The 27159-nt window shown below is 42.8% G+C and overlaps 2 protein-coding genes across 4 annotated transcripts; both read left to right on the top strand.

Annotated features, from left to right (window-relative positions):
• Positions 1-834: 834 nt before the first annotated feature.
• COPS3 (COP9 signalosome subunit 3) lies at positions 835-14351 on the top strand. 2 transcript variants are annotated; one of them, XM_085237315.1, is made up of 12 exons: positions 835-993; positions 3497-3626; positions 4500-4612; positions 4739-4788; positions 5617-5709; positions 6425-6604; positions 7790-7930; positions 8704-8877; positions 9851-9937; positions 10123-10236; positions 10885-10965; positions 11220-14351. In XM_085237315.1, the coding sequence occupies exons 1-12, from the start codon at positions 939-941 to the stop codon at positions 11271-11273; spliced, it is 1272 nt and encodes a 423-aa protein (XP_085093441.1). In that variant the 5' UTR covers positions 835-938; the 3' UTR covers positions 11274-14351. The 2 variants fall into 2 exon arrangements, with proteins under 2 accessions (XP_085093441.1, XP_085093442.1); XM_085237316.1 differs by lacking the exon at positions 8704-8877.
• A 1254-nt stretch (positions 14352-15605) lies between these two features.
• Positions 15606-26954, top strand: FLCN (folliculin). Of its 2 annotated transcripts, none has more exons than XM_085238017.1 (12): positions 15606-15879; positions 16597-16876; positions 17696-17842; positions 18522-18743; positions 19202-19362; positions 19962-20053; positions 20785-20975; positions 22124-22237; positions 22601-22724; positions 23036-23167; positions 24638-24743; positions 25527-26954. In XM_085238017.1, the coding sequence occupies exons 2-12, from the start codon at positions 16628-16630 to the stop codon at positions 25726-25728; spliced, it is 1740 nt and encodes a 579-aa protein (XP_085094143.1). In that variant the 5' UTR covers positions 15606-15879; positions 16597-16627; the 3' UTR covers positions 25729-26954. The 2 variants fall into 2 exon arrangements, with proteins under 2 accessions (XP_085094143.1, XP_085094142.1); XM_085238016.1 differs by having other exon boundaries at positions 15606-15906.
• The last annotated feature ends 205 nt before the right edge of the window (positions 26955-27159 follow it).

The following is a 27159-nucleotide window of genomic DNA, read 5'->3' as shown; positions in this document are numbered from 1 at the left end:
AGGGCAGTGAGTTGTGCGGAGCCAATAAAGGTCAGCGAGTGAGCAGAGGGACAGAATTCCTGATCAAACTGAACACGGAAAACGTGACGTTCCAAGCGGATAAGAACAAGTTTTACTTCTCACAACGAATGGGATTTCACTGCACTGCTCTAAGCACGTATTCGTCTCTCACTGACAATAAGTTTTGCTCACAGGACGCCCGGCATCCCCAGCAGCTCAGCACTTACACAAACCGAATGAACATCACTGCTACCCGGCACAGGGGGACGAATTCTGCCCCCGATGTTAAAGAGCGCTATTTGCACCTCATCAGACAGCGCTCACTGAGCTGAGCCACCGCACCGTGGCAGGAAAGGCACAGCCCCGCTCCTGTCCTTAAGGGCCGTTGCGGCCAAAGCCGTGCTGTCAGAGCCATCAGATCTGACTGCGCAGATCCGAGCCGCAGGTGTTCGACGCACGTTGCCCTCGCGGTGCGGGGCTGGGGCCGCGCTTCGCCGCAGCAGGACGGTGCCAAGCGCAGACCGAGTGTGACGGCGGCAGTGGGCCCACCGCCGAGGAGCGGTGACGTCACCGCGACGTCACCCGCCCGCCCGGCGGCCCTGCTGAGTCACGACTTCTCGCGCTAAAATGGCCTCCCGCGTCTGGAGTGCGCGCGGGGGCGGTGCTTCCGGCCGGGCCGCGGTTACCCCGGCAACCGCGACGGGTGGGGGGGAGAGGCTCCTGCTCTCGCGAGACAGCGGAAGTGACGCACGGCGGCGGGCGTCGCGCGACTCCCGCAGAAGCCGCTGATTGGCCGGTGGTGGCGGCGCCCGTGGCGGAGCCTCCTTCCCGCTTCCCTCCGCCGCTCCGGCCCGCGCCGCCCCTTCCCTCCCTCCCCCCTCGCAGCCGCCCGCCCCGCCCCTCCCGTAGCGCGCGCGGCCGCGCCGCCAGCCGCCAAGATGGCGTCGGCGCTGGAGCAGTTCGTTAACAGCGTCCGGCAGCTCTCGGCCCAAGGTGACCGCCGGGCGCGAACCGCGGGCGGGGCCGAGCGGGGAGCGGCGGCCGGTGCGGCCCGCCGGGCCCCGTGTGTACGTGGGGAGCGGGCCGGGGCCTGGGTCTCTCGTGGCTTTATCTCGGGCGGTGGTTGGGCCCTGCGGTGCGGAGCTCTGTCTCTCTGAGCATACCGGGAGCTCTCCTTGTGGCTCCGGCGAGGCCTTCGTTCCCCGTCGGGGGTCCCGGGAGGGCTTCGGCCCGCGAGGAGCGGCTGGGACAGAGCGTGAGCCTTGGGAGGGGGCTGGGAAATGGGGGGGCTTCAGGGAAGTGGGGCATGAATGCGTCTCAGAAGTGCTGGTTCCTGTGGGTGAAAGCTCTGCCTTCCCAGTTTGGGGCTCTGAGGGTCTGTCAGTGCCGTTGGGATGTCTGACGTACCTCGGGAGAAAAGGGGAGAGCCCTGGGGCTGCCTCAGAGTTGTCATTACAAGCACTCAGAAGGTGTTTTAATATCTCTGTGTAAACTGTCTCAGTTTCATTGCCAAACTTCTCATTACCCCACATACGGGCACGGTGTTTTGTACTTCTTGAACTTTCTGTGGGGATGCTCCCTAAGAAATTCTTTAGTGTCAGGGTGGCAGAGCACTGGAACAGGCTGCGCAGAGAGGTGGTGGAGTCTCCTTTGGAGATATTCAGACCCCACCTGGATGCCTTCCTGTGCAACCTGCCATAGAGAACCTGCCTTCAGAGGGATTGAACTTGGGGGTCCCCAGAGGACCCTTCCAACCCCTACAGTTCCGTGGATGTTTGCACTCTGTAAGCGGTCAGAAATTCATGCTTTTCTCTGCAGCCCTCAGGCTTTATCTCTGGCAGTTACTTTTGAGTGGGGCATAGATTCTGTCATTCTTTTCTTTAATTTACTAAATTTGTAGCATTTTTACTGAGGATAGCAGATGCTGGAGACAGCTTGTACCTATGCGAGATGCAGGTACTTAGCAGACTACAGAAGTCTTCTTTGTATGATTTAGTTTAGCTGGGGAGTTTTTATTGTGTAGTTTTGAAGGTGAATGCTATTCTAGGGAGAAGCTGTCTGCCTTCATGGAAGTTCTCCCTTTGGGCGCTAGCCAGATGGGTGCTGTCTGTGAGGAGTGAGTGCAGGCACCACAGGCTGCAGTGGGAGAAGCATGTGTACTTGTGGTCCCAGGCTGTCAGCCCTAAACTGCACAGGGGATGACATAAATAGACATGTAGTGAGGCCGTGTGTGTGTCTTCCACTTGCTTGCTGTTAATATTTAGCATGTTTGGGGTTTGTTGGATTTTTTTTTTTTTCTTTGTGGTTTTGGTTCTTGTTTGTTTGTTTTTATGGGGGGAGGATGCTGGATGATGGCTGTAGAATGGAAGGATTTGTCTGTTGGGCAATCAGAACTAACTTTTTGCAGTGCTTGAATATCATTGCCAAATGAGATTTTACAGGCCTTGTTTCTTTCCATGCTTATCTTGGGAGTTTTAAATCTGGATGGACAGAGATGTTATGAGGATGGGTGTGTGGGGTTCCTGCTCTGTGGTCCTATGTATGGACCTTCTGATCCCTCTTTTTACTTAGCATCTCATTGGTAAGGTTCCCCAGGTTTTGTCTTTGTTTTGTTTTCAAAGGAAAAGGCCAAGAAATTTGAGAATGGTGTTAATCTCTGTGAATGGGAGCACTATTCTTCAGTTCATGAAGACTTCTGTAAGGTTGAAAGGACCTCTGCTTTTTTTTCCTATAATTAACAAGAACTGAACACTGAAACAATCCTCTGCTTCAGAAAAATGTAGTTTGAATTCCAGTAGTTTTAAAGAAGGAAAAAACAAATTGAAAGGGCTTACCATACCTTCCTAATTCAAAATAATCACATTTCATGCTGTGTTTATAGTTCACAATGAATAAAACAATGTTGTAGTAATAATTATATGAAGTAAAGTTAAGAACAGATTTAAAAAATCCTGTTACTGGAGGTGTTTTTGAAATTAATAATGAGCAGACCAGAGAAGTGAATAAGACACTTGAGAAATGCTAAGGAGCATCGGTATTGAGGTGTTTTTATTATTATTTTGGAAAGGGGAGGACACTGTTCTTGGTAGATACGTTTTTGCTTTTAATGACTAGAAGGCACAAGTGGAAGTAAATTCTATTCATTTTAGAATTTGGCATCGCAAAAACTTGCCAAAGTCTTGGAGACTTGGCTCAAGCAGAGCTTGTTGTTGCTATGAGATCCTGAAGCCCTCTATAATGAGGTGGATTGATGCTGCTGCTCGTGTTTCCTTTGCTGTCCCAATCGTCTGAAGCTTATCTGTCACCTTATTTTTTGAGAACCAATGCCTAACGTACTGCAGAGCAGTAAATTGTCTGGGTGATTTTCCTATTTCCTACATTTTCCTGATTTTTTTTTATTTTTTATTTTTTTTAATAGGGAATCAAGTTGTAATGAAGCATGGGAATGCATGTGTGTTTTCTAACTGGAGTCTGACAAGGATGCTTTTTATTCCAGGGCAAATGACCCAGCTTTGTGAGCTGATCAATAAAAGCGGAGAACTGCTAGCAAAAAACCTTTCCCATCTGGATACAGTGCTTGGTGCCCTGGATGTGCAGGAACACTCGTTAGGAGTTCTTGCTGTCTTGTAAGTGTGGCTTACTTTTAATTAAGCATTCTAGCATCAGAATTTCAAGCTACGTGCTGATTTGCCAACCAGGCATAAGTATCTTCAGTCTGTTGTAGAATAGTGCTTAGTTTCCTTTGGTGATATGCATTTTATTAGAAGAAATGTTAAAGCAAATTTGTGCTTTCAACAGAAAAAAATCTGGAGCCTGTGAAATATCATTACTGCCAAATGGTGATGTTGGAAGTTTTGTTTTCCTTAAGGCAGTATCTAGTTGTCTTGTTTATCTCTGCGTGAGTGTTTTTACCTACCAGTTCAGCAAGAAGTTTTAATTGGCAGGACATGGCAGTGAGCCAAACTGTAAGCATGAAGCCATGTGCAGAGTTCTCATTGCACTCAGTTGTGTACTCACAGCTCATAACAGAAGCAGTGTGCAGCCTACAGCATGTAGGGTACCGAGGAGCCAGCAGGGATGGAGAGAAACTGAAAATGAAGGAGCTCTTAGCAAGGCATGCAAGTCTAATTATTTAATAGTTGAAAAATCTGTGACGCATTCAAGCAAGTGCCTGGAGAAGTTATGTGGCTTAGTATAAAAATTTCACTGTTAGCAATTTATTGTGATTGTAATCGTAGCAGATAAAGTGATCTTTGTTGGCCATAGTTAGTTCCAAACTAGTTTTTCACTAGATTCATAGTAGGACTATGCACTGAAAGTGTAATTCCAAGTGCTGTGCAGCTCCTGGGGAAATCATATGCCATCTGTCATGAGCACTTTGGCACTTCTTGCAAGCAGCTACCTGTATCTGCAGAGACTGATGAAGATAAAACTTTTTTTTTTTCTTTAATTAATCTCTAAATGTTGTGTGTTAAACTTTTTTTGGGGTCTTGTTTTAGGTTTGTGAAGTTTTCTATGCCCAGCATCCCCGACTTCGAAACATTATTCTCACAGGTGCAGCTCTTCATCAGTACTTGTAATGGGGAACACATTAGATATGCAACAGACACTTGTAAGTTAATTCAGCACTTTATAGAAAAAATCTTTATATATATTGATATAGTTTGATATTACTGATTTTCTTTTTTTTTTTTTTTTACTGAATTACTGAATTCTTTTGTTTGGTTTCTCTGTTTAGTTGCTGGCCTGTGCCACCAGTTAACAAATGCCCTTGTGGAGAGAAAACAGGTGAGCAAGTATCATCTAGTACAAATAAGGAACCTACAAAGCCAGGCTCTTAAGAGGGACATTACTTGCTTCATAAGGATTTACTGCTAACTTCATGCAAAGTATTTCTGTGTGGCTCCTCAGATGTTAATTCTACTGAGCAGTAATGAACCTAAAAGATTTTAAAACCTCCTTAAAGAAAGTAGATGTTAAAATTTAGGGGGGGAATTAGCAAAAACCTTGCTCTCACACACAAACCAGGAAATCAGGTGTATCAGGTATGTTATTCAGATGGTGTGTGTGAGGAGGGGAGAGCTGCAAAAACTAATAGAGCCAGTGAGTCAGAGATATATTTCTGTGTTACTTTCACCAGTCTAACGCAGTGTGCTTAATGAAATGCCTCAAAATGTAGGGGACATTTGTTTTTAGGGATAAGATACTGAAAATGCCCTGGAAAAGTAAGTTAGATCTAGCTTGAAATAAGAGATCAAATCAGGACTAAGTGAAGTGAAGCAGGAGCCTTTCCTTTATTTGCTAGGAATTTAGATGTAGTCATGGAGTCAAGAACTCCACTGTACTGAGGTTTACTCAGTACAATTTACTGTTATCCTGCTTGTCTTTGTGAAGCAGAATTGGTGACTTTGTTTAGTTTATCAGGAGAGCTTATATAGCATAGGCTAATTTTATTTTCTGAGTGACTGCAATATCCTACAAAAAAGGAACCACAAGTTAATTATTACTTAATGGAACCTGTCAATTAGTGTTATTTTTCATTTGTAAGTGTCAACATAAGATCCAATGTGCTGCCATCTATGAGAAATTATCTGAAAGAGATGTAATTTCTGACAGCCCCTGCGAGGAATTAGCATTCTCAGACAAGCCATAGACAAGATGCAGATGAACACAAACCAGCTGACCTCAATACATGCAGATCTCTGCCAGGTAAGGGCTCTATTCAGAGAGTGAAAGCTTGTACATTACCTATAGCTGTTTGAGAAATGCACATTCATGTATTGCAATGTAAAGAAAGCTTTTAATTGTGGCTTTGGGTTTTTTGATTTTGTTGTTTAATTGTTTCTCAATAGTCAGTACAATGGCATACTGAAATAAAACTCCCTTCTCTTCCTCCTAAATGTTCAGCACATGTCCCCAGGTCTTTGATTTTGTTCATGGCTTTGGAAAGCCCTTCTCTCTGGGCTGGAAGTCATGCACAGCTTCTCTTAGACAGTGTAAGTGTACTGGCCAAATACTGTTTGCTCGAGTTTGACAAAAGGCATGCTTGTCTCCGTGTCTTTGGCCTGGATTTGCACTTCTGTCTCATTCTTGGCTCCTGGGACTTAGAGTTGGATGAGAATGTTTAGTGCAATATTGAGTGCTGCCAGCACGGTAGTCTGGAAGGCCTGGAGTTTCAGGCTGCTTTATTGGTTAGTCTAATTTCTTTAGGATTCAAATGATTAAAAGTTCACAATCTGTGTTTTTTCCAAATACCACAATACAATGTATCATCTGTGTTATGCCTCTACTGTGACATACACTGTGTCTTAACTCTCAGAGGAGTGAGGTATATTAAATACTACTAAATGAATTGTATTCCAATGTCATCTTTGTGGATATTTGAAATAGCTAATTTATAAAAACTTGATTTGTTTTCTTGTAGCTCTGTTTGTTAGCAAAATGCTTTAAACCTGCCCTCCCATATCTAGATGTGGACATGATGGATATTTGTAAAGAAAATGGGGCATACGATGCAAAGCACTTTTTATGTTATTACTACTATGGTGGGATGATATACACTGGGCTAAAGAACTTTGAAAGAGCACTCTACTTCTATGAACAGGTAACTTTAATTAAAACTGAGCAGTCTGAATTGTGGTGAATTGAAAAGCAAAAGTGGGATGTGTGATACCACTGAGATAATGAGTCATCTTTGAATTGCCACGAAGGACAAATAGAAAGCTGTGTAGCCAGTGTTAAGTACAAGCAGGCTGATTATTTTCGTTCTTAACCTTTAGGATGCAGTTCTATTAATAGATCTGTGCTTCTGTTCATCACTCACACTGGTTTTGCTTTTGTGTGTGTGTGCATTATAACTGTGCATAAAAACTGCTTGGGGTTCATTTTCATTTATCAGCTGTATCATGAGGAGTATAGACTAAATGATACTCTTGGTGTACACAGTGAAGTAACAAACTGAATTTAGAAGTGTTATCTTCTTAGAAAGTCCCAGCCAAGCAACTAGTGCACCATAAAGCTATGCAACTCAAAGGTTGATGTTAAATTTATCTCACTATAAATATTTTCAAGTGCTCACTCATTACTGCTCACATAGAAACAGGCTGGTGCTCAGAACTGTGTATTTTCAAAGAGCTGTGGCTTTGCTTCTGACCTTTGCCAATTTTTTGATGGAAGTTACACTTCATACCTATTATAATAATGACTGCTTTACTTTCTTCTATGAAAGAAGAGAGAATGACAAAATTCAGAAAACTCAGTGAAGAAAAACTTTTGTCAAATGTGCAAAATAAACTGGTGCAACATTTTTCTGTTGAGTAGCAGTATTGGGGTGAACTGAAATCCCTTTCTACAGTTCTGCAAGCCTCTTCCATCATGGTTAAATAAGAGGTTGCATAATATAATATCCCTATGAAGTCTTCCTAAGGATGTGTGTAAATTCAGCTTTCTCAGGAACCGTATAATCATTCCTTGTTACGAGTAGCCACTGGTGATTTACAGTACAACTTTAGATACATATCAAACAAAGAGATTTTGCTTTGATCTTAACAGGGTTTTCTAAGTTAGACATTACTGTAATATATGATGTTTTGAGTAGTTCATGTAGAACTTTTTTTTAAGATGTTTTTAGATAATTACCTTTGGTGGAAGTTAAGCTGTAGTGCTGAAAAGTGAATCTAATATGTCACTGCATCCTTTGTGCTTTTTAAACTGAGATGTTGTTAATGTAGCTATTGCAGTTTACCAATGCAAATATTAAACTTGTTTCATTTCTTTTTCTCTTGCTTAGGCAATAACTACTCCAGCCATGGCAGTTAGTCACATTATGTTGGAATCGTATAAAAAGTATATTCTAGTTTCTTTGATACTACTTGGCAAAGTTCAACAGCTACCAAAATATACTTCCCAGATAGTTGGTAGGTTCATTAAGGTAAGTCTTGCAAAAGCAGAAAGAACAATGCATGGATAATAAAAATTGTATTGCAGGTGTTTTTCTACCCTCATTTGATGATACTGTTCAGTGTTGCACATTCTTGTTTTTCTAGTCTACTGTGGCTAAAGATTATAAATGGTATTGTTCATATTGGAAATAAGGATCTTTATTTTTTTTTTTTGCTTAAAAGAAAAAAAAGAAAAACCTGTTTTGAGTTGAATAGGACTGTATAATTACCAGTATCTTCTGCACTGATATTGCACATCCCTTGATAACCTTTTACTTTAGAACTCAAAGTTGCCAAGTTTGACTTGGCATTCAAGATGCAATTCAGTATGAATATGAGATTGTGTTGTCTGTGCTGTGATTCACTGGGATCAGGGCTGACAGTGTCTTAGATATTAGAACAGATATTATGAATAAACTGTGAATGCTATGCTACTGAACTTTGACTCAGCTTTCTTCATCTGATAGTCAACCAAAGGCTCTTTTCCTGCTTTTTTTTTTTTTTTTAATAACTAAGATTGTCATATGCTGGTCCTTGAACAGTGCTTATTAGGTCTTACATTGCTTTAATACAGATTGACTGGACAAGGACCTGTTGTTTCCCTACAGACCTGCATGGGCATCACCTATATTTTGAGAGGCACTTGAGCTACTTTAATTTCTTTTTGCCTGCATGGCTTCTTATGTTGAAGTAGTGACTTGAATTTGTAAGGCTGGTTGAGCACCGTGTTCTTTAAGAAGAGTTCTCATTTTTCTAATTGCAGCCCCTTAGCAATGCTTACCATGAATTAGCACAAGTTTATTCTACCAATAAACCCTCGGAGCTTCGAAATCTGGTGAACAAACACAGTGAAACATTCACAAGGGATAACAATATGGGGCTGGTTAAGCAATGCTTGTCATCTCTCTACAAAAAGAATATTCAGAGGCTAACCAAGGTAAGATGTGTAAGATGTGCAGGTTGAATTTTATTCACATAAGTGCAAAATGATAATATAGTCATGTCACAGGGAAACAACAAAAAACAGATTCATGTGTGTGAAGTACCGTTATGAGACTTTAAGATGCTTTAGGTAGAAAACCAATTTAATTAGCTACTTGAACACTAGTGAAAAGGTGGTTCAATAAGTGTCTATCAGAAGGGTACAGCCATGGATGGAGGTATCCAGCTATATGTCTGCTTACCTGCTTCCTTTTTGCACAGAAGCTTCCAAACCTTACTATCTGTGGCAATAACTGATCTAATTCAATGGTTTTGCTACAGGAAATGAGAGCTTAGCCCATGGTCATTTAATACGTAATCAAAAAAGGTCATGAACACCAATAACCCATAATCTCCATCTTTGTTCAAAAATAGGAAACCTGAACTTCACAGATTACTTCATTAGATGAGAATGAGTGAATAGCATGGATTTTGGAAGTGTCATTTAAAAGAAATGCAGAAGCAATGGAGTGATCTGGTCCTTTGCTGAAGAGATGATTAATCCTTAAAAGCGATCAAGGGGAAGCTCTCTCTTAAGTTCAAACAATATTTGCTGCAGTAGAAGTAACTTTGCAATATATACAATTCTTGATGGAAATTCAAGGGATAGACAGTTGCCTTATTTAGGTTTGGATGTGGGGAAAGAGTTTGGACATGATCACAACTCTTAAGGGACAGAAAGAGATTGCAGAAATGAAGTAACCACTCTATGAGTTTGGCCTGCATTCATACACAGTGTAACAAACTAGAATCTTTGGAGTAAGAACTGACACTGCTACTGCTGTCATGGTGCTTTTGTAAGTAATAGCTATGCGTTCTGCTTGTTTCATCCCATCCAACTTCAAAAATAAGACTGTTAGGCCATGAAGGATTGGCAGGAGAAGTTCTTAGTGTATAATTTCAGTGGCTTGGTGTCTTCTTAATTTCAGACGTTTTTAACGTTGTCGTTACAAGACATGGCAAGTCGAGTTCAGTTGTCGGGGCCCCAAGAAGCAGAAAAGTACGTCCTCCACATGGTAAGACTTGGAACTTGACTGTCCTAACTTAAATATTGATCCAGTGTAAGACTGTCTCGTATGGCTGTGTGTGTTTGATTGGCAGAAGAATGGTTCTGATTCATGTTGAATGAAATCCCGCAAGGATTGTAGATACCTGAAATTGTGTTGTTGGTGATGCTTTATTTTAAACTCTTTCATTTCAGATAGAAGATGGTGAAATCTTTGCAAGTATTAATCAGAAGGATGGTATGGTCTGTTTCCACGATAATCCTGAGAAGTATAACAATCCAGCTATGCTTCATAACATTGATCAGGAGGTAAATCTGCAAGATTTTAATGCTTCTGGAATTCCTACTGAATAACTACTGTTATTTTTAATAACTGATTCCTACTGAATAGTCTGAAATCAGATGCTGGGAGAAGTCAACGTAGGTAACTTACACGTAGGGATGGAGAACTATGAATTGTTACTATTTCACAGTACCAGAATTTAAAAGTTTTAGATTGATAGTAATTAGCTATGACTTTCCTGCTTTATCTTCTGTACAGCTTGAGACATTTCAATAGACTGACTGCTTAACGTTAATGATGTGAAGTTCTTTAAACTGGCTGGATTAGAAGGGTTGTTCAAGGGTCGGATTGGTTGACAATGATATGCCTGTAGTTCGAGGTCATTGACCCACATGGGGCTGTCCATCAGTGGCTTTAAAAAGGATTGTTGGGAAGATATTAATTGAAATAAGGGAATAAAAAGTGATGTGACGCTTTCATCTAGGAGATGAAGGTAAAGAGCATTTTGACATGGGATTTTTGCCATGGCAAATGTTATTAGCTCTCAATAGCACAGCCATGAAGTTTCTTGAAGATCTTTTACAAGCTGGACAAAGCAATCAGTTTAGTATGTTTTGTTGTTGTTGTTTCTTAGCTTAGTATGTTTTGTTGTTGTTGTTTCTTTGTTTTTTAAGATGCTGAAATGTATAGAGCTTGATGAACGACTGAAAGCCATGGATCAAGAGATCACTGTGAACCCTCAGTTTGTGCAGAAGGTAACTGATTTAACATTTTGTCAGAATATTTAAGAAATTGAGTGTAGTGAGTACATGGTACTGAATGTTTGCATTCATAGTGCTAGTAATAATACCTCAGTGTAATGTGCGTAAACATCGTGCTTTAAAATAAAAAGGAAGTGCATGTTATTTCTTATCCACTTCATTTCCATACCTGTTAAATTCAAAGAAAAGTCTGTCTCAGAGGTAATTCTTCAGACCTGTTTTTGAAGAAATAACTCTTTATCTTTCAGAGTATGGGCTCTCAAGAAGATGACTCAGGGACCAAACCATCCAGTTATTCCTGAAATTAGTGTTGCTCACTACTCCGCTTTCAAGTAAAAGCTTAAGAGAATCACGCCTGGAATAGGGCATTGAGGAGTTCCATGAAGAGAGCAGAGAGAACTGAGCTTTGCTTTTCACCTGGACATTGAGAAAATAAAAGAACACCCTCTCAGTACTGTATAATTTCAGAAATATTCTCCGCAAAGAAAAAGGAAATCTCAAAAGAAACTTAAAAGTCTGTTGTGGATTTATTTATCTTCAGATTAACATCGTTAATGCATTAAATAATCTACCTTTTGTTTTAAAGGTTTTGAATGTTGCTGTGTTTCTGTAGCAGTCCTCTTTCCTCCTCTGCAGGAAAAACAAAAAAGTGTTATTCAGGGAAGAATGCAAACTAGCATTGGTTCATTTACAAGATAATTACGGTTCATTTTGTACTTAAATTTGGCTCGAAGTGCAGATATATATATGGTGGGGGGAGAGGGGTGGAGCTTAAGTAAAATTCTCTACATCATAATTTGCATATACTTAGTGTAGTTGGCTGCTGTCTCAATTGATGAAATAAGAACTATGTTCTTCTCAAAAAGTATTAACAAGTCCTTGGTAGGTGACTGTTAAAAAGCAAAAGTTGCTTTAGGGAAATCAAACATGAGAGCTCTTTTGATTTTTAAACTTCTGGTACAAAATACTTCCTAATAATGTTTGCTCTTGGATCAAATTTACTAGGCCTAAGCAAGGATAATTGGAAGACCTGGGTGTTCTGGAGGATGCTGGATAAGAAGTTCTTCACGCTGAAAGAAGTTTAAATTTTTGTTCCTATACAATCAGCATGAAGGTATTCAACACACTACTGTTTTTCTGTGGTGGAAATCAGTTCTAAGTGAAGGCCATGCTATAGATCCTTTCTTTGTTTCTAAATATGACTCTTCTTGATGGAATTCTATACAACTCATAAAAAACAATTTTATTTGGAACTAATTTGCTGGAATATTTCAAACAAAAAGATTTTTGTTTGATTCTTTAAGGGTTTCACTTCTTAAATCAGTGGGATTTTTATTCTGTAGCTCTCACGTATCTGAAGATTCTGTCTGTTCAAACACCTTTGAGATACTTCACATCAGTGCAAATCTCCTACTATCAGGCATACATAAACCTGTCATCAAGGCAGAATGTGTGAAGCTCAGCATCTACTGCTTCCTGCTTAAACATCTGAATAGGGGCTGCTTGCTACTGCTAACCTGCCAGCTCTTGTCAGGTGTCAAAGTGGGAGCAAAACATTTCTGGCTCTTGCCATGTTAAACTTGTCTGTATTGAGGTCACCCGTGGTTGAAAATAATCCATTTGTACTTCCAGTGCAGATACAGAACTGTTGGGGTTTTCATTTAAAACTGGTCTCTTAATTCTAACAGAGCCTCTGTGGCAATGCTACGCTTTCTAGAAGACGACTGCATTGTTCTCTAGGTGGCTAATGAAGTTTTTAAAAGCATAAAATAGCAATTTAGTAGTGAACACAGCATAAGTCCATAGTGTTAGTTGTTCACCATTGAGAATTTGTGCTTCCTATCAGTGACTTCCATATTTAAAGGCAAATTTTACACCTAAACTCGCCTTACTGGTCTTGTAATTAAATATATTTATGATTTTTAATATTTTTTTTTCCCCCCTCGTTAATCCTGCAGTGATTTCAGTGCTGAAAATGCTTATGCAACTTTTTGCTCTGGTACTGTAGAACTGTTAAAAGCTGATGAGCTGTACTGTGGGTTCAGGCACAAAGCTGGGTTATGGAAATGTTTACAATTGTGTGCAGTAGAGTACTGCAAATGACTAATCCCATACTGCCATGTAAGCAAAAATGGTGATGGCTCACATTTCATTGCCAAAGGCTCACCTGCCAGGAGAAGAATGTATGCAGAATGCTTTCATGAAGCCTGAGAAGAACCAGAAATGTTCTCTCTGCAGTGGCTGAGCTTTTGTATTGCTGGTTCCTGTTAGTAAGCATGGACATTCTGAGAGCTGGTGAATGGCTTTACATCTGTGGAATTACAAGCAAATTAGTAGATGCTCCTGGCAAATAGCAGCTGTGTTTCCTTTGTTTCTTTTCATAACGTAGATAAAATAAATCGATACTGCACATCAAAAGGAATGGTAGACAGATCTATGTAGTATTTTCAAATGATATATTACACTATTTTTCTTAATCTGCTTTTTAAGGAGGCACATTCTTAGTTGCTGTTGGAAAATTTGAAGTCAGGTCCCACCTGTAGGAAGTATTCACCAAAAGTGCTTTGGGGAAGGGCTTTTAAGTAATGGTTTGATTAAATGCCTAAAGTCTAGCATCTGCATGTCTTGAGATACTGTTGAAATTAAGTCAGATTTTTAATGAAGAAGCTCCTTCAAGTCTTGGAACTAATTGCATGGGCTGTGGTGAGCTGAGACGTTTTGAGAACACTTGAGCTTTCTGGTTTTAATTTGTATTTATTGCAAGGAAGGATTCTTGATCAAATGTAAGAACACTGTGTGCTATGCTTCTCTGAACTTCAGATTCTCAGAAGTCCTGTGGCTAGTTCTTTCCATTATGCATGGCCGGAAGATGTGCTCACAAAATCCTGAGTGCATGCTTTGATATCTAACTCATAGTTTCATGCATCATAATTTGCAAAGAGAGAAAGTCAGCTCTGAAGGGAGCCCTAGTCTTGCAACTACAATTCTTAGCCACAGGAGGGGGCTCCAGTTCAGTCATGATTAGCTGGTAATAAAATTATGTGGAAGTCTTTTTGTTTGCTTTTAAAGAAAAAAGGCTAGAATCTGCATACAAGCACCCCTTCTGTTTTTGTTTCACATGGGAGCCCTAGTTACTGACCTTTGCTAACACACCTGTAGTGCTGCCATTGCACCACGTGCTTCTGCATAACTCAGGTTGGCTCCTTCTAGGCAACTTCCCACCTCTATTAGACAGTACAACTACAACCCATTGTGTGTGTTGTCATAGGTGATCTGTGTAACTTAGGAAATGTTTTCTGCATGGCCACACCAGCTGAGGAGGTTAGTCCTGAGAAGTTGTTTAAATGTACTATTGGAAAATAAAGATAACAAATGAGTCATTCTTAGTTTGTCTTAAATGGTTAGCCTAAAAGAATGAGATGATAGGGCTTTTGTATTTGCCTTTTTCTTTTTTTTTTTTTTTTTTTTTTCTGGGGGGGTCTTTTGTTCTTGTTGGTTCTTAGGACATGATTGTGGCTGGCAGCAGGAGGCTGCTAGGTGTCCGTGTCCAGCACTGCCCTGTGCTCAGGAACTGCTCTGGTGGCTTCTCAGAGCTTTCAACAAGTAGAACAAGCAGTTTCATTTTTCTGCCCACAGTCTGTCTTCTTGGAAAGTGCTGCTATGGGCCCTTGGCCAGCACAAGCTCTGGGATCAGATGGACTTCGGATCAGACATTTGCTGCACGTGGGGGCTTTTATGTTCAAAGCTGATCTTTGTGTTGCGATCTGACCAGCTGAGTATTGTTTTCTCCAGCAGAAGGTCAAGTCTTCAGTCCACACGTGGCTGCAGAGCTGTGCTGTATTGTCACCAGCACTGGCTGCTGCTTCTCAGGACTCAATTGCCCTGCGGTATTACCAGATGTCCCTGCAGAATGACCTTTGTTGTAATGCAAGGCCTTTTAGGACTTGAATCTTAGAGATCAACCCCAATGTAAAAAGGCTGGTGGAGAAATCCAGCAATTGCTTACTTTGAGGCTGGAAAGCGCCAAAGATTCCAGGTTTGAGGGTCTGCTCAAGGTCAAGGTCTGCCTTTCCCAGACCTTGAGCCCCTACGGCATCGCTGGAGCTGCTCAACAGAGGACCACCATCGTAGCACAGTGTTACTTTTAACACAGGTGAGGTGTCTGCTTCCTTTCTCGGATGTGGAGATACCCGTGTACGCGTCTCGCTGCCGATAAAGGCAGACGCACGTTAGCCCCCCCCGCTTCCCACGTTTAGCGCCCTCAGAAGGCGGCACTGATGGAATGAAGGCTCCGCCCCTCAGCGCCGGGCTGAGGGCACTGCGCAGGCGCACGGCCACCCCTTTCCGCCCTCCCCGTGGCTGGTGGTCACATGACCTCGCCGCGGGCCGCACCACCTGGCGGGAGATGGGGGGGGGAGGGGAGGCCCCGCTCTGCCCGCAGCGCCCGACTGAGAGCGCAGGCGGCAGCCAAGGGCCGGGCCCTGGATGTCGAACGTTAAAGTCTGCTGTGTTCGGCCCGACGGTAGTTTGGGGTACGACGAGGGAAGGAAGGAGGGTCGGCAGGCGCTTCCCGTGTCCCCCCCCCGCGCTCCGAGCAGTGGCTGCGCCCAGCCCCGTGACAGGGCGGTGCGGGCCGCGGTCATTGCCGCTCTGCGGGGGGGAGGAGGGCACTGAGAGCCTCGTTGGCGGCTCTCCCGCCTCCGGCCGGCAGCTGCATCCTCGTCCCGCACTGTCTCGATCCTCGTCCCGCTCCTCGCCGCTCACTGGCGGCGGTTGGGCAGCGGGGAGCTGCCCGCCCTCCTCCCCAGCCACCCCCCGCGGCCCGGTGGGATGGTACGGGCCGGCGGTCAGCGTGTGTCAGCTGCCCGCAGCCACGGGACGGGCCGGGGCGGGGAGCCCGGAGCCGCGGTGAGCGGAAAGGGGAGAGGAGCCGGGGTGAGCAGGGGCTGGGCTGGGGCTGAGGGAACCGGGCGCTGAGCGGGGCCGGGCCCGGCCGGGTGGCAGCCGGGGTGCCGCTGTGGGCACGCAGCGCCTGGCCGGGCCTGTAGGCCTGCAGCGTTAGAACGAGGGGGAACGGCTTTAGGCTGGAAGAGAGAGGTTTAGGTTAGATGTGAGGGGGAAATCCTTCACTCAGAGGGCGGTGAGGTGCTGGCACTGCTCACAGAGCAGTGGGTGCCCATCCCTGGAGGTGCCCGAGGCCGTGGGTGGCCCTGGGCAGCCTGAGCTGGAAGGGCAGCCAGCCCGTGGCGGGGGTGGGGCTGGATGAACCCTGAGGTCCCTTCTCAGCCATTCTGTCAGTTTGGCCAAAGCAAACTTGGGTGGAGGTCTTTGAGGGTGGCTGAGCACAGAAGCATTGGTCCTGCCCAGTCCCATCCCAGCAAAGTCTGAGGTGTCTAAATACTGGGTGATTGTCTTGCTCTGGGCCTGTCCTGTCAAGGCCTGAGGTATGAGCATACCCCAGGGTGGAATTGTGCTGGACACTCTGGCTGAGCAGTTCTTGGAAGGACATAGATCAGCATTCACACCCAACAGGTCCAGGGGGTGTTCTGACAGCTGTTATTGTCACCAGTTTGTATTTATGTACACATATACATATATATATATATATATATCACTCATCTGCAGGAGACCCTGACGGATGTGCTGAGCTCTCGCTATGAATGCTATTGTGGCCCTCTGCCATTTTTGTGAGCTCCACGGTCCCCGCACCCTCTTTTGCACTGAGGTTCTACACTCACCGCTCCCTCAAGGTGCAGGCAGCGGGGATATCTCTGGGCAGAATGAGCAAGCGGAAGAGGAGGAAGGAGGCATCCAGATGAGCAGCAGGATCCGCTCACACAGCCCAGCTGAAGGTGCCAGTGCTGACTCCAGCAGTCCGGGGCCAAAGAAGTCAGACATGTGTGAGGCAAGTGTGAATACCTGTACACAGACCATCAGTGTTTCTTTGCTTCACTAAAGGGCTCTTGGATTCTCTGATTCAAATTGCTTTGTTTAGGAGGAAGGAAAAACACACATGAACTACTCCTATACTTTCATGTAACTGACGGTACTAAAAAAGTCCTTACAAACTGCAGGTGACCCGTGACAGAAATTGAAGGAACTGTTATTAAGCAAATAGACTTTGGTGAGATTCTTTGTGGAGATCTTTTTAAGCCCTATGTGCGTGATTTTCATGTGTCTGATAAATGCTTCCCTCAGACTTCAAGGGTTTTTTGCTTCATTAGGCCAGGTTCTAACACTGATTAATGGTAATCTTTAGCAGCAATGTCAAAAAAAATGAAAAAAAACAAACTTCTCAAAGCTATTAAAATGGTAGAGAAAATCTATGTTCTCAGTTATTCTTTAGTGTGGCTACTATTAGCACTTGATCTGAGCTACTTGTTATTTACTTTCCTTTAGGTTATGGCCAGTGCTTTTGTTGGCCAGCTGGTTTCACAGGTGCTGTTAACTGACTTGTACTGCTTGCAGAGCCATCGCCATCAAATTCAGAATCAAATTCATGAGTGGAAAACTAGCATAGGAAATATATTGCACGGAGTGCAATTTGAGGATCTGAGTTCAAGTGCTGATCCTGACTCAAACTGCTTGTATTCTGAATTCTTGAGTTTATATTTGCATGTGTAAATAATGTTACCCTACGTTTTGAAGGGAAAATGCAGAGGCAGTTGGAAACCTTAGACATCTGCATGTTCATTTATGCTTGGATTTGCTTTTCTGTCTTCAGGGTTGCCGCTCTCTTGCAGGAGGACATCCTGGATTTGTCAGCCATGACAAGGAGACTTCGATCAAGTATGTCAGTCACCAACACCCCAACCATCCCCAGCTGTTCAGCATTGTGCGCCAGGCCTGCGTTCGCAGTCTGAGTTGTGAGGTAACTCTCCAGGAGAACAGGGAGAAATCCTGTTTAGGGCCTTACACACTGCTTCAAATCCAACATGCTGCTTTGCTAATCTTAGCTGCGCTGTACAGTCCGGAAGAAGGAGGGAATGGAGGTGGAAAGAAAGATGTAAAGACTGTTTGTTCTGGGATTGGTGGGAATTTTTAAGGATGATGTTTGATAACCTTGGGGATGTTTTCCTCTTGATTTCTGAGGTGTAAAAGTTTTCTTATTTTCACTCCTGTGCATTTATTGCTGGTTGTTTCTTGTTTGTGTGTTTTTAATATAAACTGATAAATTGTTTGTGTAAAAATGCTGGCATCTGTTGCTTTGCATTGAGAAATAATTGGCCTTTACAGACAGCCAACATTAAGCATCTCATAGGGAGAGCCTTACAGGCTAGTGTTTGTATGCCAGGATCAGCAATTTCTTGTGATTTCTCCACAATTTTGTAGCTGAATTGAGCTAAATGTGTAAATTAAAGTTAAATTGAAAGCTTTATTATGTTTGTAGAGGTCTGCTTGACTGCAGGTTTTGGATAGCCTTAAAAAAAAGAAGAAAAAAAAAGCTTGTTTTATTCATCAGATGTCTGTTAAATAGCAGAAAGCTTTAGTTATACAGTTCATAACTCATCCAGCTGAGCTTGTTTGGTCTGTATGTCCCTTCCATTCAGGTCTGCCCAGGACGTGAAGGGCCTATATTTTTTGGAGACGAACAGCATGGTTTTGTGTTCAGCCACACCTTCTTTATCAAAGACAGCCTGGCCCGAGGTTTCCAGCGCTGGTACAGCATCATCACTATCATGATGGACCGGATTTACCTCATCAACTCATGGCCTTTCTTGTTGGGAAAAATCAGAGGCATCATCGATGAGCTTCAGGGCAAAGCACTTAAGGTGGGTCAGCGAGTGATTCCTTTTGGCTCAGCATTAATACAGCATTGTGGTAGTTTTTTGCATCTTAATGCAAAAGCTGCTCTTGCTCACTGCAGTCAGGTTAGTCTTTAAGGAATAAAAGGGCAGTGTGTATCTGGGTGTATAGGAGAGAGGGGACAGACCACCTTTGTCCTTTTAAGCCATCTTCAGACTCCAAACTGCCACACGATAGCTCTGTTAGAATTTAAGTACCCAAAGTAGTGAAGGGCAGCATTTTGGGAGCGGATGTGTTACTCAGTGATAATGTTAAGCAATCTAAGAATAAGGTGTTTTTTCCTTCCCTCATTATTTGCAGTGTATTTGAATGACTGTGTTTGATGCACCCCTTTCACTAGTGGCTGTTCCTTAGCGTTTTGGTGACTTTAGATTTCTGTCAGCACTTTATCAGACTGTCACACTGTCCTCCTTCTGTGCTGCAGGTGTTTGAAGCAGAGCAGTTTGGGTGCCCTCAGCGTGCCCAGAGGATGAACACAGCCTTCACCCCCTTCCTGCACCAGCGCAACGGCAACGCAGCCCGCTCCTTAACATCACTGACCAACGATGAGAACCTGTGGGCATGTTTGCACACTTCCTTTGCTTGGTAATGCCACTTGTGTTTCTAGCTTCTAGACCTCCTTCACAAAGAAAATGTTGCTTTTTTTTTTTTTTTTTTTTTTTGAAAGGGTGGAAATGTTTGGGTTGTTTCTCTTGATGCAGTAAGCTGGACTTTGCTAAGTAGACTCTGAATTAGAGGAAGCTAAGCTCAGAAAGCCTCATGATGGCTTTAGGGCAAAGATAGTTCTTGTTGCTGGGAAGTAAAGCTCCTTATGCAAAAACTGAAGTACGAGGAAAAGCGAGGAAAAATGCAAGAAAAGTCACCCCTACACCTCAGTGTGTTTGCTCATCAGAACTCCCTGGAAAGATGCCACAGAGAGGGATGCAGTGCTGGCATGTGACTTGGATGGGGAATAAATGTGTTGCACAAGGTAATTGCGAAATGGTAGGCCTTTCAGTGACTGAGCAACTGCAGCTCAGTAAGGGGCACTGGTAGTTAGGACAAAGGAACGTGTAGGTGTGTCAATAAGAAACACATATTGGTTAATGATTGAATATTTTGTTACACAGATTTCTTTCTAAATTTTGTCACTTAGCAAGCAGGATTAACAAATGCTGCTTCCACTTGTTTTTCAATGTTTCCAGGCTTCTGAAAGCTTGTGGCAGCCGACTTACGGAAAAACTTCTGGAGGGAGCTCCAACTGAAGACACCCTTGTTCAGATGGAAAAACTTGCAGGTGAGGTCAGAGTTTCCAGAGCTGGAAGATCCTCTAAGAATGCTGTGACTGGTAAAGCACCAAAATCTTTTGCCAGCATACTAAGTGCAACTGTCCCTCTTGGATTTCACCTTAATGGTAGCCCTGCAGTAGCTGATGTGCTTTCCCATATGCCTGTGACTGTCAGGAATGTGAAATCAAGGCCTTTGGCATTGTAGGCTCTCTGCATGCACTTATGTTGTTTATTGTTTGAGTAGGAACATTGCATCATTGTCATTATTGTTCTCTGGCTGGGCTGGCCTTCTCAATGAATCTCTATAGCCAGAAGAATTTGCAGTCAAAATATGGAGATTTCTTCTTGGTCTTTTTTCCTCTCAAATTTCTAAAATTAAAGAATCTTAAATTCTTCTCATAGTTAATAATTTTATTACTCCATGTAGAAAAGAATCTGCAAAAGCTGTGGCAGTGACAGAGGATGCACAGCTGGTTGGGGGACGCAATGTTTTGTTCTGTGGAAGATGAACATTCCTTGTTGACCTTCCAATGGTTATTTTATATCTGAGGTGCAAAACTTAGTTATACTTTAAGGCTATGACACTGTTTTCAATTACTGTATTCCAAATGCTTTCTCCTCACATACAGCCAAAAACAGTTATCTGTAGTTTGTGTAGGCACTTCTGAGGCAATTCCCAGTCCTAGATAGCAGCAATTCTAATGAGAACTCAGGTTGTTTTTGTCTGTTTGTTTTCTAGACCTCCAAGAAGAGTCAGAAGGCTGGGATGGGTCTGAGGAAGAAGAGAAGCCTTCTTCCCAGCCAGATGTTGCAGAAGGGCAGGAGCTCTCTAAATGCTCTCCTGAAACATCCCTGATGCCAGATTGCAACAGATGGAACGTAGCTCACAGAAGGTTGTCCGTCTTCCGCTCTCTCAGGCATATGAGACAGGTAAGAGAGGAACAAGTTCACTTTGCTTCTGAGTTCACAAGCTAATAACTTCTCATTCTGCTGATACTGTATTTTGAAAAGGATACATTTTTTTTTCCTGCAGTTTGCATTTGTTTCCTGTTCAAGGCAGTGCCTACATAGCTAGTAACAGTGTTAACTGCATTTCTGAGATTCTGGCTGTCTCTGAGGTCATGCTCTGCTTGTCCTGAGCCTCTTCCAGTCATCTGTCGTGTGGCTGGGATCATGTGATTTCTCTCAAGTTCTGCACTTCTGTCCTTCCCAAAAGCAATGTCAGTAAATGCAGAGGTTATGCAGCATGTTCAAAGCTGAGCATTGTTTGCTTACAACAAAAGTGTTTTAGGGGAAAAAAAAAAAAAGAGCAGGAGCAACAGAACAAATGGTTCAGTCTGTGTGGATTTAGCTTGTCACCAGTGCTTCCAGTTACTCTGAGGAAGAAGGCTTTGTGCATAAGACCCACAGTTACTGTTACACCAGCTTGTTTTCCTGGATGCTCTTGACAAGTAGCTCCTATGTTTTTTATCTGCTATATCTCTCTATCTGCCACTTGTTCTCCTTTCTCCTAATTTGGAATGCTAAAAGCTATTAAATTACACCATATTGCAACTTTTAGCCACCTTTAGAGGCTTATCTAAGAAAATTGTTACAGCTTTCATGCCTGAATCACTATTATGAACATAACACAGATCAGAGAAATGGGAAAAGTTATCTCCTAATAGAAGTTATCCAGTTCCATTCCAAGCAGGCCTGTATTTATCTTGCCAACCCACTAACTAGGCCAGGAAGCAGGCTGATTTGTGTAATCTTGCCAGAGAGCTGAAGGATTTGAGAGAGTGTAGGAATTGAACTGTTCTCTTACTGTGCTTAATACTGACTCAAACCATTGGTTAGGCACGTTGGTGGTACTTTGTTGCTGTTTATTCTTGAAACTGTAAGAGGGGGTAAAAATTACTTTGCACGATTCTGACATCTTCAGCACCTGACAGAGAAATACTTAATCTTGGTACCAGGTTTTGAACTGTTGTCAGTACACACAGTTTGCTAAATTTTCATGTCCATTCCTGCTGTTTGGTTCTAGGCAGTTTCCTACGTGGCATGTTTTCTAACAGGGCAGTTTGGTTTCATTTCAGGTTCTTGGGGCTTCAGCATTCCGCATGCTGGCTTGGCATGTTCTGATGGGGAACCAGGTCATCTGGAAAGCTCGAGACATGGATCTTGTCCAGTCTGCTTTTGATGTGCTGAGGGTAGAGACCTTTTCCTTTTTTTTCTTGGCTGCTTGCTTTTACATATGTTTGAGTGGTCCAGCTTTCATAATAACCTGCCTCTAATATGTAATCTTGTGGAAAATGTGTTCTAAATTACATGATTTTGAGGGGAGAAAAAAGTTCAACCTTTGGATTTGATGGCTGTCCATAGATAGCAACTGTATAGTTTTTCTTTCAAGCTGAGTGAGATATTTCTGATCCCCCCCCCTCTCCTTTCTGATCAGCAGACTATTTACATCAGCAGTCCTCCAGTTCTTGGCTGGTCTTGAAAGTTGGGTAAAAGACTGTGCTTTGCTGATTTATATCCAATGGTTCTTCCAGCAAATTCCCTTCTTTCTTTAGACCATGCTGCCTGTTGGCTGTGTGCGGATCATCCCCTACAGTGAGCAGTATGAAGAGGCATATCGGTGCAACTTCTTAGGGCTTAGCCCACATGTCCAAATCCCATCCCACATATTGTCATCTGGTAAGAACTCTCCATATCGTATTCTGTCAAAGGGTGCTAATATTTTTCAATAAAGAATTACCAGATAGTCTAAAAATGCTGCATGAACTTCAGTCTTTACCACGTCTCTTCCCAATATCCCTGCCTGATCAGTTGTTGAAAGTGTGTCACCTCTTGTAACCGCTAATAGCACCATAGCTGACAGTCCTGGTTCCTACTGAGCAAGTGTTGTAAGCTGACAGAACTGTGGGTTTTTTGGAGCAGAGTTTGCAGCCCTGTTTTAGAATCTGGGCCATTGTAGATAATGTTGTTTGGGGCTTCTGTTGCTCTAGAGTTTGCAGTCCTCGTGGAAGTTCGCGCTGCTACTCGGTCCACTCTCTACCCAACTCTGCTTGAAGATGAGCAGTCCCTCAACAAGTATGAGTTTGTTGTCACCAGTGGCAGTCCTGTTGCAGCAGATCGAGGTGGGTGCTTTGGACCCTGAAGAAACTTCTAGCACTGAGAATAAAATAAGAATCCTGATCTTTAACCATTTTTTATGCTTTTCATGTGCTGGCCTTTAAGGAAGTCTGAGTAGAAAGCCAAATCACTATAGGAACAGGGGCTGAGAATTGACAGCTGTTTAGGTTATGTCTACCATAGTCTGTTTAGCAGATCCCTCAGAAATGGGAAACAAATTCTGTAACATGGATTCAGTAGCAATTGTAGGGAAATTCTTTTGAAAACTATGACAAGCACTTTTTATCCTCAAGTACTCGTTGGTTTATTTTGAATGTCTCTAGTTTAATCCACTAAACGTGTAAGGACTGTGATGTTACTCATCATCTCCCATACTCCACCTTATAGACTGATATGACTGACACAGAAGTGGCAGTCCTTTCTTTACCTGCTTTGTTCTGTAATTTGGAGCACTTGCAAGTAGATGTGATTCTAGTCAGGTCCACCCATTTCAGATTTTCTGGAAGTCCAAACTTAAACACATCGGCATCAGTGTCTGTCTCAAAAGACATGGACAGGTGGTTAACTCTGTCCACTGAACACTCAGGTACAATGTAAAGCAAAGATTCACTCCCTCTGTAGAGTTCTTTCTGAGCTCCAGCAGCTGTTGTAGATCCAGTGTAGATAATTATAGCTTTCTGTTTTCCATCTGATTAATGGCATGTCTAGGAGCTTCTTCCAGGACAGGCTATTTTATCACAGCATCATGCTTACTAGGCAATAGAGAGCTGATAAAATAGCCTCCTAGAGAATACTATAAATTGTCCAGGAAAGGAATGCCTCAGGTTGGTTAGCTTTTTTTAATGTATATTTTTATTTATGTATGTATGTAATAAACAGCATGAAGTTTTTTTGTAACTTTGCATGTGTAATGAGCTTTTGATATGGTACTGGAAACAACATAATTGAAACAACTTCATTTTAAAAGTGAGCCTTAAAAACAAGGGCCCCTGAACCTGTGTGCATGTCCCAAGATCCTTTACAAAATTCAGCACTGCATCTTGGATCAGAGGTTTTTTAGTAGAATGATCTTTTATACCCTCTAAAAAACAGGTGAAATGAAGGCAGGCCATGGAGGCTGTTCTTTCACCTTCTAGAGCAGGTAGATTTCTTCCTGACTTGAGAAGGAATTTGGCTTGATTAGTTCAGAGATAATGTTCTGTGCTGAAACTGGCTGTGCTGTTATTAATACTTCAGCTTTCTGCATATAGAAAGAAACTGTGTTGATGCACCAGGTCAAAGTACTGGTGAAAAATGAGTGCAAACCAGAACTCTTTAACAGACTAAGAGATGGAACAAATACGTATTCATCTGTAATTCCAGCAGGTACTCAGGATAAATGGGTTAGTCCTTGGTATTACCAGTAAAGCTGTCAGTTACCACCGATAGATTGCAAATCCTGTTTCTCAGCATTTCCCTTCTTTCTGATCTTGCAGTTGGTCCTACAATCTTGAACAAGATCGAAGCTGCTCTGACCAACCAGAACCTTTCTGTAGATGTTGTGGATCAGTGCCTTGTTTGCCTGAAAGAGGAGTGGATGAAGTAAGTACTGCTCCTGCTGCAGTCAGAGAAACAGCTTTGGCATGAATCCTGGAATGCTTACAGTAGAGTACAGGGCAAACTTGTAGTCAGATAACTTCTACTTCAGTCTTGAGAGCAGTCAGCTTTACTAATGGGAGATGAGAGTGTCAGAATTCTACTTTGATCCTCTCTTCTTTGCCTTTCAGCAGTTCTTAACCTTTATGCTTCAGTTCTTGCATCTGGAGTTTACCTACGTGACGATACTTGTCGGCCTTATACACGTTACGAGGATTAAGAATGCAAACATATAAGCCTGTCAGTGAACTCTGTATTCCAGTGCAGATAACGTGCCAAATAGATGTCATGGTTGTGCCTCCAGGCAGCACGTTTCAAAGATGCAAGGAGTTAGAAAGGAAGACCAAACAGTCATGTGAAATAATTCACAGAATGTTATGATTTTGAGAAATTATCTGAAGGCCAGATGGGCACTGGATGTGCCTCCCAGGGAGATTCCCAGTTGTCAGAGCTAATTATTTTACTTTTAACAAGAATGAAAAAGAGGAGGATCACATGTACTACTACTGAAAATGACTAATTCCCCTTAACTAATCTCCCTTTTTCTTGTGCCCTTCTTCCCCCACTTTCTTTGTTTAAAGCTGGAGAATAGTCTCCGTGGAATACTGCTTGAGACATTTATTAACGTGTAGTTGCAGTAGGTGCTGAGAGAAGTTACAGTTAGTGCTCATTGCCTCTTTGATGCATACGAGTCAATTGTAGTAGTGACAGGAGTTCTCTTTCCTGCAGTAAAGTGAAGGTCCTCTTTAAATTCACCAAAGTGGACAGCAGACCCAAGGAAGATACCCAAAAACTGTTGAGCATTCTGGGAGCTGCAGAGGAGGACAATGTCAAGCTTCTGAAGTTCTGGATGACCGGCCTGAGCAAGACATACAAGTCCCACCTGATGTCAACAGTTCGCAGCCCGACGTCCTCGGAGTCTCGGAACTAAAGGGTGCCCAACCTCACTTGCTGCCTTCAGATAATTGCAGGGAACCCCAAGTTACCACTGCTGAGCCTGCAGCATGTGCATTAGGAGGATAGTGAAACCTCATCACTATTCTAATGGTCCTCAAACTAACTTGAAGAGTCACTTGAGTCTTTTCTAATTGCTGTGAGACTGGACTAATAAGTGCTAATAAACACTGCTGCTGTCTGTCCTGAAACTCTAAATCTAGACCTGCACGCTCAAGACTAAAATACAGCAACACTCAAAGAATCAGCGTGAAGTAATTAAAATCCCGTGCTGTCATCCTAAGGCATTATGGTGCTTAATCAGTTTTAGATTACATTGGCAAGACTCAGAGACCTGTGACAGCATCCAGAACTCCTGGAATGGATGTAGCTAACCTCTCTGAATCTCACATACAGCTCCTAAATGTCTGAGAGACCAAGAACCAAAAAATAAGCGATGTCACAGGGTATGGATCACGTGTATATTATTTAAAACCACTCAGATTTATGAAGAGACTATTTTCTGCTGTAGCAAAAGTCAGGAGTATCCTGTTGGAGTCACGTCACTCCGCTTCTATTTATTTATGTCTTGACTTGAGACAGTTTCAGCATTTGCTTTGGAAATCCTGTCTGGGAGGGAGAATTGTAACACAACAAGTCTCAAAATGCAGTCTGCTCGCCCCTCCAGAGGGTACAATACCTTGTTTTGCCTGCGTTGCAAAACTTCCAAATAATGAAGATTACCTCTCCAGGGTAAGGTCTCTGGTGTGTTCTTTTGTCTTCAGAAATAGTTTTCTAGCTACCTAATTAAGTTAAGCAGATCCAACCTGTAGGTGCTCCCTTCTTATATAACTCTATAGTAGCCATTTTGAATGCTTAATAGTTCAAGACAATGTTGGTGCAGTTTTTATATGACCTGAACAGACATTCCTTAACTGCGTTGTAAGGAATCACTGTTTCTGTTGTGAAGTCATGGCGTTTTTGTCCTGGATCATTCTTGGGGAAACTTGACATTACCACAGACGTTTGTATCGAGCTAGAGGCAGGTTTGACCCAGGTGACCTCCTGCTCTCATTCAGACAAGAACGGAGCTCAGAGCGGGTGTTCCAACTTGTCACCAGTTCTGTTCTGTATGAAATATGCAGGTTGCTTTTGTCTGGAACATCTGTAAAATGGAGACAGACATTAAATCTCATTAAGAGCTATTTTTGTAAAATGGACAAAGCCTCATTTTGTCTTGATTTAAGTGTGGGTGTGTTGGGGTTGGGGGAAGCAGCAGTTGATTCACAAGTTCCTGCACCTTAGCCTAGATCTAATGTGCACCATTTAACAGGCCTCTTCACTTTTATCTTTGTTACATGTGTGGAACAAGAGCTACTGCTGCGTTAATTGAAAATGCTTGGCTGGACGTAACAACAGGATATTCAAA

The sequence above is a fragment of the Meleagris gallopavo genome, chromosome 16, assembly GCF_905368555.1.
Source record: "Meleagris gallopavo chromosome 16, MGAL_WU_HG_1.1, whole genome shotgun sequence".
Classification (NCBI taxonomy): Eukaryota; Metazoa; Chordata; class Aves; order Galliformes; family Phasianidae; genus Meleagris; species Meleagris gallopavo.
This window is presented reverse-complemented; position numbering and strand designations above follow the sequence as displayed.